This window comes from Antrostomus carolinensis, unplaced genomic scaffold (genome assembly GCF_000700745.2).
Source record: "Antrostomus carolinensis isolate BGI_N321 unplaced genomic scaffold, ASM70074v2 scaffold13349, whole genome shotgun sequence".
NCBI classification, from domain to species: domain Eukaryota; kingdom Metazoa; phylum Chordata; class Aves; order Caprimulgiformes; family Caprimulgidae; genus Antrostomus; species Antrostomus carolinensis.
In genome coordinates, this window is record NW_010339295.1 from 7,830 (window position 1) to 21,562 (window position 13,733).

Here is a 13,733-nt window from a genome sequence, read left to right on the forward strand (position 1 = left end):
CGCATTTCTCTGCAATGATCAAGATAAACTCACAAACCCTTTTGGGGTGGGGGGGGGGGGGAGGGGGGGGGGGGACACAGTGTGTGAGCTAATCTGATCCACAGACATCTGTACACAAGAAACCAACTTACTAAATGTTTCCAGATATTCTCTTCTGGAGAACCTGCCTTTCAATTTGCTTGGAAAACTAAATTCTGCAATTTTGAGTTGGTTCAGAGCGATGCCGCAGATCTGTCCGCTGATGGAGGAGCTCTCACCACATCATCCTTGAGTCTGAAAGGAGTTTTGAGTGTGCAGCCTGTTCTCTTGCAGTTGGTGCTGCCCAGAAAAACTCAATGAGCTGACTTTGTTCTTCTACAGCGTTAGTTGTGGCTCATCATCTCCTCTTTGCTCATGAAAAATATGACAGCGGTCCCATGCAGAAATGTCTGCTGGAGCACGATCTAAAACTGAGCAATACTTTCAGAATCGAGTGACTCGCAGGTTGGGGTGCTCTTTGTGTGACTTGTGAGATTACTCAAAAGAGCCTGGCATTTAGAAAGTGGATTTTCAGTGGCTTCTGAAAAAATTGAGCCATAAAACTGGCGCCGCATGAGAAATCATTGGTCTAGTATGTGTGTTTAGTACACGTTAGAGCCTGGGGAAACACCAGTTCTTGTAATTCCATCAAGAAAACTTGATCAAGACTGATAGCATCAGAAATGAGGTCAGGAGATGGTTTGATGACACTTAAAATATAAAGGTTACATGAAAGGAGCACACAAGATGATGAAACATCTTTCCCCTTCGGGTGAGCTGTCTCTCTTGCCCTTTCCTACTGGTCCTGTTACACACATAGACCAACTGAGCTGTTGTTTCCCAGCAGCGTGCAAAGCAGTGTTTCTTCTGCTGCTGCTTCCCTGGCTATGTGCTGGTCCTGGGCCTCTAGAGAATGTGGCATTTGACCCAGCAGTTGTGTGGTCAGGGTCCTTTTCCTCTGTGCTTTTGGGATAGGTGGCTGTGACACCACAGCTTGAGCTACAACTCATTATGGTTAAAAAGCAGCTGAAGGTGAAGAGTCAAAGGTAGCTTAGCTGGGGCTGGAGCAGACTTATCTTCCATGGATGGGCAAAGAGGGAGATCCTGGAACATGCATTTACCCTTGTGTTTGCACTGACACTTGATAAATCCTCTCATAGTGTCAGGGCTCATCGCTGCACAGCGTGTTGCAGGCTGGAGCATCCCTTTCCTTCTCAGATAGTGTCTCAAAGGAAAGCCTTTCTTCTCTCCAGCTCTGAGCATCTGCTCTTCTTAGCAGACTTGAAATGGGATAGACCAAAGACTTGGGGCTTGTGTTCTTACTGGGGAAAACAAGAGGTTTAATGCCCTTGATATTGGAGTTTTCTTTTTTTCTTTCTTTCTTTGTATCCTGGTGTGAAGTGTGCTGGGGAGCCCTTAAAGAAGAGCCTTAAGTGCCCTCAGGGATGCAGGATTTTTCTTGCACCCAGTTGATTTGCCAGCAACATGATGGTTTGGAGGGTAAGAGCTTGGGAAGCAGCTGGCCAGGGTCAGACCTGGAGCCAGGGAAGTCAAAACTATTTTCTCAGCCAGTGGTTTCCTCTGGAGAGGGGATCTCCTGTCTGTGCTGCAGAAAATTGCAGGGCTCTTGCTTTTGCCTGAGCTGAGGGAGAGGAGGACAGAGAGACCTCTCTTGATGGGTGTCTGAGAAGCTTTCCTCCATGGTATCATCTGAACAAAGGGCTTTTCTGGGTGAAAGCTGTTACTACAACGTGGTGGGGTGGAAAGTGGGTGTGTTGCTAGAGAGGACTGGGGCTCTGTGCCCACCTCGTGGGTGGAGATACAGTGTCTGGAAGGCAGTCAGGGCAGGCTCAGACTGATTATCCTTTCACATGTCATGTTTGTACTTTGCAGGTGGTTTCATCCCAACATCAGTGGAATAGAGGCAGAGAAGCTTCTACTGACCAGGGGTGTCCATGGCAGCTTTCTGGCTCGACCCAGTAAGAGCAACCCTGGAGACTTCACCCTCTCTGTCAGGTAAGCAGGCAGCAGCAGAGGATGGAGGAAGGGGCTGTTGTGAACTCCCCAGCACATCCTGCTCTGATTAATGGGCAAGGGGAGAGGTGCTGCATGGACATGACCTCTCTGAGGCAAAGAGTTACGTTGACCCAACGAGTCCCTGAGATAAAAGGAGCAGGTTGTGGGTTCAAGGCATGAACCTTCCATGAGCACCATCCAGCTGATGCCTTGCAGGGAAATAGCTCAGCAAAGGTTTCTCCAGGCACTTGTAACACAGGCTTCTTTTTTGTGGCTTCTGTTTAATTTAAACAAACCTCATTTTGTTTAGGAAACTTTAGTAAGTTTATAAATCCTTTGACCAACAATGTGTTTAGAGAAACTTTGTGCAAATGACAGCATGGACAGAGCATTTCCACCTGGCAGGACACTGACACCGGGCAGGACATGAGCAGCACCAGCGTGGTTTGAGCCTGGGTCCCTCCTGGGGCATCTCTAAACCCAAACCAGCTGCTGCTGGAGATGCTGTCAAGTCAAATGTGGTGATGCCAAGTGGCTCCAGTGAGACTTTATCCTCTTCTCATTGCCTTGACTGCTCAGATGAAACCCTTCTTGGTCTTATTTCTTCCCCTTCCTTGCAATTGTCACTGGACTTGAACCTGTGCTCCTCTCTGCCAAGTGCAGTCACTTCTTAGCTTGGCAAGAGGGAGGGTTTGCAGCTGCCTTATTTTATTTATTTATTTATTTTAAATGCTTCCTTTTGTGTTGGGGGAATACAACCCAGCAGCTGACCCTTTGCCTCCTGACAGCTCTGACTGACTCCAGCTCCTCACGCTTTGGAGGGACACAGCAGAAGGGAAAAAACCCAACTTTTCCTTTGCGTTGGCTGGGTGGGGAGAGTTTGGATCTGACTTCACTGAACTCCTCAATAATCTTACAATCAGAAGTGGCTGTGAGTTAATGAGAGAGGCAGGAAGTGCTTCTCATTAGAATGGAAAATTAACTCAGTCGCAGAGAGCTGCTGTGAGCAAGCTGTGACAGCGAGGGGGTACGTGGGAAATGGGGAGTTGTCTTCATGTCAGCTTAGTGTCTCTTCTCATGTAACTTCGTGAGTCAGGGTGTTGTCTGATCACCAAGTGAAGCACTGACAACACCTGCTTAGCCAGGGAGGGTGGAAGCAGATGCAGGTTATGGCTGTGCAACAGTGTCCTGATGTGGACAGATACCCAGCAGAATTATCATAGAATCCCAGCCTGGTTTGGGTTGGAAGGGACCTTAAAGCTCATCCAGTTCCAACCCCCCTGCCATCACCAGGGACACCTTCCACTAGACCAGGTTGCTCAAAGCCTCATCCAGCCTGGCCTTCAACACTTCCAGGGAGGAGCAGCCACAGCTTCTCTGGGCAACTTGGGCCAGTGGAAAACAGCAGGGTAAATGGCTTTGCTGGGAGAGCCAGTTGCCACACCTGTGTTACTGCACTCCAGCCTCGTGCTGTGGATTCAGACCATCAGTTTGCATCGTTTTCTTCCCTTTGCTCTGTCCATGTGCCTCAGCCAAAGGCCACGTGTGTTTCTGCTCTTGTGGCTTGTTGCCTTCCACCTGAGCTGGTCCACTGCCTCCCTCTGTGCTGATCTGCTGCCTCCTCTCTTCCCACTGTGGCACGTGTTGAGTCCGAGTGATAGAAACTTGGAACTTCTACAGCCACCTGTGGAGTCCCAGATTGGTTTTATTCTTGTTATTATTTCTTTACCCCTTTCTGCTTTCTCTGTGGCAGAAAGCAGGGAGTGGGGAGAAAGGGAGTGTCATTATCAGCAGGGGTTTGGACCACTTCCTACTTCAGGGAGCCCTTTGTGTTGTAGTAAATGTTTAATAACAGCACAGTTTGGGTCAGAAGATTGAGCCAGTTAATGCCCTGAATGCATGAACAATGCCCTGCAGTAATGAGATGCAAGTTAAGAGCAGAGCAATGCCACACGCCTTAATATCATCGTATTGAACAATCCCACCACAACCCACTGACAGACAGTAACTCAGTGGAAAGTCTGACCAACTCGCACAGTTCTGAGGAAACCAAAGCTGTGACACATACCATGTTTCCAGGAAGGCACATTAAACATGACACACGAGCGGAGAGGCAATGTGTTGAACTTTGAGGCATCACAAATTGAAGACAAGGCAATAATTCTATAATTGAGTACTTTTACCTGCAAGTTCTTGCTCTTTCCTGGCTCATTCCATCTTTATTCCATGACTTGAGGCAAGGGTTGTCCTATATGGTATGGAAAACTTGCTTGGACATGGTTACTGGTTGGGTAGACCAGTTTTGCTTGTACTTTATCTGAGAAATATGCTCTTTTCCCATTGATGATGATCCCAAAACACGTGCATAAATGTTCTTAGGAATTAGAGCTGCAACATCTAACAGAGTATAGAATGAGTAACTTTGTGCTGTGAAAGCTGAAAACTTGGGCAAGTGTCTTCTCCTTATGTTTTGCCCCTTTCCCTGTTACATTACACACACACAGATGGAACAACGTGTTGTTGTTCTCACCTAGAATTGTGTTCTGACCACGTTTGTGGGGTTTTGGGGGTTGTTTTATCTCTGAACTGGACAGATCTATCTGGTTTTTTCCTTTCTGAGAAATAAAAGGTTTTCAAAGGAAACACTACAGATGTCTTTGAAAAAATACCTAAAATAGAGGTGTCAGTAGGAGAAAGTACCTTCAGGAAAACAATCAAAACCTCTTCCTCCTTCTTTCAACCTCCCCCTTTGGCTTCTCCAAGAGTTTTTTGAAAGGCAGCAAGGGGAAATGCAGCTCCTTTTAATTACAGAGAGGATGTGGGCTGAAAAGAAAGCAGGCGATGGAGTTTTGGCTGACCAGACCACACACCAAGTGACCAAGTGTGCTGGTGTGGATCCAGATACGTGTCCCTGAAGAGAGGCTAGGAAATAATATTGCAGAAGTTATGAGGAGGTTTCCATGAAACTGTGGCTGCTTTCCCTTTCTTTCTTTCCTTACCTCTGTGCACTCTTTCAGCCTTTACCATTACAGCAACAAGGCTGCCCAGGACGTTGTTTTTTCAGCTCTTAAGAGGTAACCACATGGAGAGGACGTGATACAGTTAATGAATGGATGATGTTTGTCCTGGTCTTGAAATAATAGGGGAAAAAAGCCAAAACCAAAACCAAAAATCTCTTCATAAATTTGATGACAGCCAGTTGGCAAATGGTCTGTGCTTCCCATCCCTTCCCAAGGCAAAAGGTTGGGTCTCTTTGGAGCAGGTGGCACCTTCAGGAATGCAAAAAACATAAATGCCCCATAGGAAAACAGAAACAATGTGTGTGTTCACCAAGGACTTGGGTGTCCTTGGTCTCCTCTATCAACCTTCTGGAGCTCCTAACACCTAAAGTGAGCAGTTAGGAGTCATCTGAATTGCTTCTTCCTAGGAATCAGGTCTGAGAATTGGAACCCCATATCTAATCTCTGGCATTTGCTTGGTTGTGGATTTGAAATCACATGCAAATGTCAGTTGGTTCCGTTGTGTTGTGTTGGTGGATAGTGAGTTTCCTCTCAGAGCCCAAAACTATCACTTAATTGAAAGCAAACAGTGAAGTTTCTAAACCCTGTGGGAGATTCTTCTTGTTTCTTTCCATAGAGAGACTTTGAGGTTTCCTGGGTTGCTTTTTGTAGCTTCTCAGAGGGGTCACACATGCATGCTGTGAAGTTCTAGGCTTTCTCTGTCTGACGCAGGCAGGAAAAGCACATGACCAAAAAGGACTTTTTGAGGATGCAACAGACGAATGTATTTCTGACATTTAAAGTGGCTCTTCTGCCTTCAGTGACCAAAAAAAGGGTCTTTTGGAGTTTTTTGGGTGTCCTCTTCTTATTGACTGTGCTCTATTGCAAAGAGCAGGCTGCATCTCCACTGGTGGTCGCTGCAGTATGGACACATGTTCACAAGTTGGAATATTTTGGATCAAGAAACCTTCTTGGATATCTAGCTAAGGAGTTGTGCTGAGAGTGGAAAGAAGCTTAGCTTGGAAGGGAGGCAACTCTTACTCTGAAGAAGCCAAAAAAACCTGGTATCTGCTCTTAAACAGTGCTGCATCCCTGGAGAAGAGCTCTGTGTTGGTCAGAAGTAGCCATGCCCTCCAGCACAGGGCAGCTGAGTACTTTGGGCATCTCCTTTGTGCTTTATTTCACCAGCCAGCAGTTTAATGGATGCTGCTACTGTGCAGTCCAGTTCTGCTGCCCAGTTTGGAGGTGACGCAAGCTTTAAGAGAAGGAAATGGGGATCCATCAATGCCCTTTGTGTTTAGCATGACCTTGAGGGCTCATGGGATAAAGGACCCTGATTATCTCTCTGCTTTTTATCCCTGAAGTGCTCAAAAGCCTTGGGGGTGGGTCTGTGAACTGAGCCTTTGTAGGTCTGTAGCAGGGCTGGGATGTGGGGATGGAGCTGTGGAGAGAAGGGAGCTTGTGAGCCTCAGGCCAAGTGGCAAAAACACAGCTTGGTCTGCTGCCTTCCCTGCTGCACAAAGGCTCTTGGTGTCCAGCTGTTGGCATGAATGGCCAAAGCATTTCATGTGCCAGCTCCTCTTGGAGAAGAGGCATTGTCACTGGAGTGCTGGCTGGGATCTGCATGTCACAGCCAGTTTTCATTTCCATCTAGTGAGTTCTGCTCGTACCCTCCATTGCCAAACTTTGAAGTCTTTGCCCAGAGGACAGCTGGAGTTGGTGTGCAGGCCAGGGCAGAGCTTATACTCACCAGATGTGCCAGGAAGAGTTAATCATGTCCCTCTAAATACCCCGGAGTGCCACTCAGCAGTATCCAAATAAAATGTCACCCCCTGTAAACGCTGTGCAGACTCAGCATGATCCTGAGAACCTCAGCAAGTGATGGGTGCAGTGAGATGGGTTTAGCATCCATCTTGGTGCACACATCCAACCAGGCTGTGTTCCTGCAGCTGCACCACAACCCCCTAAGGTGGACAGAGCCTTTTGCCACCACTTGTGTTTGAGGACAAGATCTCTGAATCGAGAGGTAAGGTCCAGACTCTGAGGTAGACAGTACCTATAGCCCAGGAAAACTAAACAAGAGATGATTTTGTGGAGCTGGGGCTGGGTTTTTGTGAGATGATTTTGTGGAGCTATCCCATAGCAGCCAGACAGCTGGTTGTTCAGTGCATTGCAACAGGGGCTGTACCCTGCAGAAATGGGGACAGTACCATCACTGAGAGCCCCAGAGCTCCTGCCATGGTCCAGCCCTTCCTTCCATTTAACCTCATGCACGGATCACTGTAGCTTTTCTAATTCCCCACTCCGTGAAATGGCTTTTCTGTCTGACCCCGTACGCTGCTTGTACCACCTTGAGTCTCCTGCATCTCACTGTCACGGTTGCTTTGGCAACAAATTGAGAGAAGCTGGGAGCAGCTCAGCACCATAAAGCACAAGAAATTTGCCCAGATTTACGAATCTCTCTCTGCCCCAGCTGGTCCATCAAGTAACGGGCTTCCAGCCACATCTCCCCAGCTCAGGGGGGGCTGCTGCTGCTAAGTGCATTTCAAATGCAATTAACCTGCCTCTCAGAGGTCAGCGTGGCCTTCTGAGGAAGGAGACTGGGCTTTGCTGGGTTGAGGGAGCTCTTGGAAAGGGCTGATAAAGGCACCCAGCAATATTCCCTGGAGCCTGGAGGGCACCACTGGAGAGGGGAAAGCATTAACCCTTTCAGTACAGTTTATGGGGCTGGCAAATATCAGGCAATATATTGGTTTGGGTGAATTTTTTCCTGTTGTGGGGTTTTTTTAACTAATGAGATGATGGTGAGTACCCCTGTGCATAGAAAACTCCTTACTGTAAACCAGAGTGAGGTCAGAGCTTTATCCAGCTGAGAGGGTAAGTAGTGTAGGAAGTGGTAGGGATGGCAGAAAAGGAACTATTCACCTCCTCTGTGTGAGGTTGGTCTGGGAAGCAGAACAGGTTCAGATCTTAGAGTCAATTCTTGGCTGAGTAACCCTGGCCATCCCTTTCCCTCCTGTAGAAGTGTAACCAGCATGAGCATCTGCGTGCATGGTGCAGCTCAGAGGGTGGGTGGCATTCAGGAGGCATCTGGACTCTGAAGGCCAGTACTGGGTTTCCATTCTCTCACACTTACAGTCTTGTTTGGCTTCCTTCCTCAGAAGAAACGATGAGGTGACGCACATCAAGATCCAGAACACGGGGGATTACTATGACCTCTACGGAGGTGAGAAGTTTGCCACTCTTGCTGAGCTGGTGCAGTACTACACCGAGCAGCAAGGGCTGCTGCGGGAGAAGAACAGCAATATCATCGAGCTGAAGTACCCTCTCAACTGCCAGGACCCCACCTCGGAGAGGTAAGCCACGTTCTCTAAGAGCCTTTCCTGGTGATGGTGACACTGTCTTCCCAGATGGCTCAGACTGGTCTACTTTACTGGGCCTGGGTTTGGAAAGGAGCCCGAAACAGAGTGTGTTTGGTGTGACTTAGCTTTTGTGGCCCAAAAGCTGCACATCTCTGGGGTGTGGTTCCCTCGCTGCTCTGCGTGCAGACATGACCAGGAGCTGGGTCGGTAACACAGGCGAGGGCCAGAAGCTAATACTTGCTCAGTGTTGGTGGGTGCTCATAAGTTTTCTCTAGCTTTGAGGCAACTGAGAACATAAAATCATAGAATCGTGGTTTGAGTTGGAAGGGACCTTTAAAAGCCATCTAGTCCAACCCTCCTGCAATGAGCAGGGCCATCTTCAACCAGATCAGCTTGCTCAGAGCCCCGTCCATCACGAGCAGTATGAGTCCATCTGCAAAGGGTCCTGTGGGTGTAGCCTAGGAGGCACCCAGCTTTGGTTTTACAAGAAACAAAAGACCTGCAGGTGACTTGTCTGCCTGAAGAATGTTGGATAGAAGTGCCCTGTAAAAAAGTCTTCCCCCATCCCATCTCGCTCCGTAACCACTGTTCATCCCAGTAGCACCACACCATTGTCTTGCAGGGATGGGGATGGCTGACTGGCTGTGAGAAGCAGCTTGCTTCAGGCTACTTCAGGATGTTTTCTCCAGCTGATTAGTGACCTTCTTTTCTTCTGTAACACTCCAGTGACCCCCCCACCCCCCTTTTTTTTTCCTTTTCCTCCCCCTCAGTTTCCCCAGTGTCATATGCAGCAGCTGACGTGGTGGGTTGGAAAGGGCAACACCTCGTCGGGTGGCTGGTGATGCCAAAGCAAGCCCCAAATTACTCTTTAACTTTAGCAGCCGGGGTAAGGTGAAGCTGTGATTAGTCTTGGTTCCTGAAATGGAGCAGAGACGCTCCCCTCCACCTCGTCACGAGAGCTGGCTGGGCTGAGGCGCTGGGAAGTCCCTCCAGCTCATCTGCTCCCTTGTTGCCAGGGAGGTTTCTTTGCTCGTTCCACATCGTGGTGTAAAAAGCAGCCGGGCAGTCGCTCACAACAGCAGAAGCTCTGGAAAAATGGAAACCCCCTTTAGCTGGGTTTCCCCTTCTTCTCCAGCCAAGGAAAGTCTGGCTTGGCAAGAAGGCTCCATAAAGATTTCTGCTCCAGACCATGCATGTAGTGGCATCAAGGAAAAGAGTCCAAATCCTCTAAATATATGAAATGATGATGGTGTCAGAATATAGTGGGATGTGTCAGGGGAGAAGAGTTTCCAAAACCTGGGCTTGAATAGGAGCAGTGGTGTGAGCAGGCGCTGAAGTGGGTTGTTCTCCCCTCTCCACTGGTACATCTCATCCACCCCCATGATCCCGATGCCTTCTCAAGCCTGGACAAAGGCGTCTTGCTCTTTAGAGATCTTCCCAGTCAGCCTTGAAATGGTTGCCTTTGCGGCGTGCTGAGTCGGCACTCGAAAGGCCCAGCATCACCAACTGCTGTTCTACAAACTTCATCCTCTGGGATAAAGTTGCTGAGACGTGACGTGATGCCGTTGCATCGCCTCGGAAGGTTATTTTAAGCCTCTCTGAATTCCAGGCAGCTTGGCTGGGCAGGCTTGAAGCCAACGTCTTCAAAGTGAGACCTGTGGCATCTGCCCAGAGCCACTGCTGAGTGTTGATGGAGTGTGGGGATGGAAAACTCAGAGGCAAAAAGAAACTTTTGCTTCACTCCAGTTCTTTGTATCTAGAGGACCCAGTTTGGGCACTCCAGGTGAGTGTGCTGGGTGCTGCTGTGCTCCCTCAGCCAGACCTGAGCTGAGCTTTGGGACATAGGAGGGGAGAAGCAGTAACTACAGCTATAAGGACCCTTCTTCCAATCCCTCTCCCAGGGGTTGGAACTAGATGATCTTTAAGGTCCCTTCCAACCCAAACCATTCTATGATTCTGAAAATCCTTCCCAAACTTTGTCAAAGCATCTTGTTCTTGGTCAGTGTTGTCCATGCTCTGTGTCTGATACTGTCTGACTACAACCCGTTGACTCCAAGTGTTCTACGTTTAATTCCATATTAAATAAATAAATAAATAAAGGAAAACAGAGCCACTTTCAAGTAAGAACTGCCAGAGTCGTGTTTCTTAGAGCTTCCTCAGAGCCCTGTCCCTAGATGACGGCGCTTGTCATACGTCACGTGGCAGTTTAATACACTGATGCCATTTCACATTTGCCTGGAGGATTGAGCCAAGTCCTGATACTTCCAGCCTCGGGCTAAGGTATTGATGTGACATTGCAAAGCGTTGGAGGAGAGTCACTGGGGACTGTGTCTAAAATAACTCAAGCTGGTGTCATGCCAGTGAGTCAAGCAGTCAGATTAGGAACCTAGAAATGGGTTTTCCATGAACACCATCCCCAGCAGTGAGCGTGGCTCTTGTCTAAAGGCAATGCTCTGTACATGTCTGAGCTGACCTTGCTCTCCATTGCTGCTCCCCAGGTGGTACCATGGGCATCTCACTGGCAAGGAGGCAGAGAAGCTGCTGACAGAGAAGGGGAAACCAGGTAGTTTTCTGGTGCGGGAGAGCCAGAGCAAACCAGGAGACTTTGTATTGTCGGTGCTGACAAATGAGGATAAGATGGAGACTGGAGATCGGAAACCACATGTAACCCACGTGATGATCCACTACCAGGTGGGAAATCACAGAGTTATCTAGATTAGAAAAGACCTTGAAGATCGAGTCCAATCATTAGCCCAACACTGACAAGTCCCCAACTAACCCATGTCCCTCAGCACTATGTCTACACGACTCTTCAATCCCCCCAGGGATGGGGACTCCACCACTGCCCTGGGCAACCCCTTCCAATGCCTCAGAACCCTTTCAGCAAATAAATTCTTCCTCACATCCCATCTCAACTGCCCTTGGTGCAACTTGAGACCATTTCCTCTTGTCCGGTCACTTGGTCCTTGGTTGAACAGACCCACCCCCACCTCTCTCTACCCTCCTTTCAGGGAGTTGTAGAGAGCCAGAAGGTCTCCCCTGAGCCATCCCTTGGGAGTCTCACTGGGGTTTTGTTATTCTCTCCTGCAGCCAGATGGGAAGTACGATGTGGGAGGAGGAGAGAGGTTTGACACGCTCACAGACCTGGTGGAACACTATAAGAAAAACCCCATGGTGGAGAAATCTGGAGCTGTGGTTCATCTGAAGCAGGTAATAGCTGTTCTAGCACATGTTTGTTGGCTTTGGGCTTGCATAATCTCCTGGGGGAGCACACAAATCTGCCTCTGCTCTTTGGAAACTCCTTGTCCCTGGAACATCCTGCCAGCTACTTGTCATGTTTGTCCAGGCTCGCTCTTCCCAGAGAGGTCCCTGACCTCAGGAATGGATCCAGCTCCTGCCAATACCCCCAGGAATCAGGGATTTGGGAAGTGTTTATTCAAGGGGAAGTTATTCTCTGTCTTTCTGTTATTGAAAGTGATTTCTGTTCTGTCTTCATCTGTCTTTCAGCCGTTCAATGCCACACGCATCAACGCAGCCAACATTGAAAACAGGGTGAAGGAGCTGAACAAAATGGCAGATCACAGTGAGAAGGCCAAGCAAGGGTTCTGGGAAGAGTTTGAGGTACAAGATGCTCCTGTGCTCTGTCTCACTTGTGCCTATGGATGCAGAATATCTTACTTGCATGGGAGTGTCATGGTTTTCCAGCACTGAGGACCTCTCTTCTCAACACTGGTGCTCCTTTCCCTGTTCTCTGTGTTCAACTGAGTTACTTCCTGGTCCTTTTTTTCATTGCTTTTTCTCATACCCAAGGCGATTTCTCCTTCCTCATCCTAGAACATCCTGCGTACCTTTTGTTCCCTGAAGGGATTTGTGCCTTCTTCCCCATTAACTCTCTCATCAAGCTGCTTCTTGGCTCCCTTTCCCTTCCTGCTGGCACTCCCTCTGCTCTTCTCAGCATTAAGAAGCCAAGTGGCTTGTCAAAAGAGCCCTTCCTCTGCCTCTCCTTATCTGCCCAGAACAGTTTTATTCTGATGTATTCTCCTCCACAGATGCTGCAGCAGCAAGAGTGCAAGCTCCTCTACCCCAGGAAGGAAGGACAACGACCAGAGAATAAGGCGAAGAATCGCTACAAGAACATCCTTCCCTGTAAGGAGACACTCAATACTGGTTTGGGGTTTGTTTTTTCACTACAATTTCTGCAGCCTTCTCTGGGTCTAGTTAACCCTGCAGAGCTTTCTGATCATAGCTGAGTTGGAAGGAGGTGTGCACTGTCCAAGTGGACTGGTTCAGTTCATTCATGGCCTTCTCCATCCCCTTTCTAACCTGGTCCTTCCCTTTTGCATGGGAATCAACTGGTAAATTGTTCTCCTCTATGCTGTGAGTCCAAATGTGCTTCAGGTCTCAAGTGTAGTTCAAAAGTCAGAAGGAGCAAGGGCTAGAACCTCCAAAGGAAACACTGGAAAGCTCAGGTCAGCATGGAACACTCTGCACCACTAATACCCATCCAAGTTACTAGACTGGCAGCATAGCTGTGGGACAGGCAGTGGGGACTTCTGCTGTCATTAGGAGAGCATTTTACACCCTCTTTTGCAGTACCTGTGTGGTTACCTGTGTGGCTTCATAGTAAGAACCTTGTAGGAGCCTTTGCTGGAACTACCCTGCAGCAAAGCCCATCTCTGCTCCTGTGTTCATTCTGGACTCTCTTCTCCTTCAGTTGATACCACACGGGTGGCACTCCGAGACGTGGACAAGAGCGTGCCTGGGTCGGACTACATCAATGCCAACTATATCAAGGTACTTGGGAAAGGGAAGACACCATGTGGGGGTTGTCTTCAGCCCAGTGCTATGGTTCTGGTGGGTAACTGCAGTAATGGTGTAAGTCTGGAGGGACTGGCCTGCCAGGACCAGTATCTTTCACTGGCCAAACACTGGATGTTTCTACTGTATCCCAAGGGATCTCATTATTCTACCATGTCCTGTTTGCCCCTATCTAAGAGCTTATCTCAATTCCTTCCTTTCCTTACCTGTTCAGGAGGTCCTAGGGGGCTGATTCAGACTCTCTATCGTTGGCCATTATCTCTGAGGTCAAGTTATAATTGTTATCTGGAAGCAAAGAGCTGCTTGAAGCTGTATTTCCAGCACTGCTGCTCTGGCACTTAAGCACCAGCCTTTGAGAAACCTTCAAGGTGGCTTCATTCCAGCCACATCCATCTGCAACTTCTTTAGCTGCCTGCTGGCAAGAGCCTGGTGCTCAGTAATGTGCTTTACAGCAGTACAAAGGTCCCTGGAGGCCAGCAGACCATTTTGCTGGTGGCTCTGTTGAAGTTTGTGATGAGAG

At 48.5% G+C, this 13,733-nt stretch overlaps 1 protein-coding gene across 1 annotated transcript in view; it reads left to right on the top strand.

Moving 5' to 3' along the window:
• The first annotated feature begins 1,894 nt into the window (after window positions 1-1,894).
• Window positions 1,895-13,733, top strand: part of LOC104531019 (tyrosine-protein phosphatase non-receptor type 11) — a 16,917-nt gene continuing 5,078 nt past the window's right edge. The window contains exons 1-7 of the mRNA XM_010175788.2: window positions 1,895-2,034; window positions 8,195-8,389; window positions 10,894-11,086; window positions 11,486-11,605; window positions 11,903-12,016; window positions 12,445-12,541; window positions 13,110-13,189. Coding sequence (XP_010174090.2) covers window positions 1,895-2,034; window positions 8,195-8,389; window positions 10,894-11,086; window positions 11,486-11,605; window positions 11,903-12,016; window positions 12,445-12,541; window positions 13,110-13,189 — 939 coding nt within the window. The remainder of the gene's footprint in view (window positions 2,035-8,194; window positions 8,390-10,893; window positions 11,087-11,485; window positions 11,606-11,902; window positions 12,017-12,444; window positions 12,542-13,109; window positions 13,190-13,733) is intronic.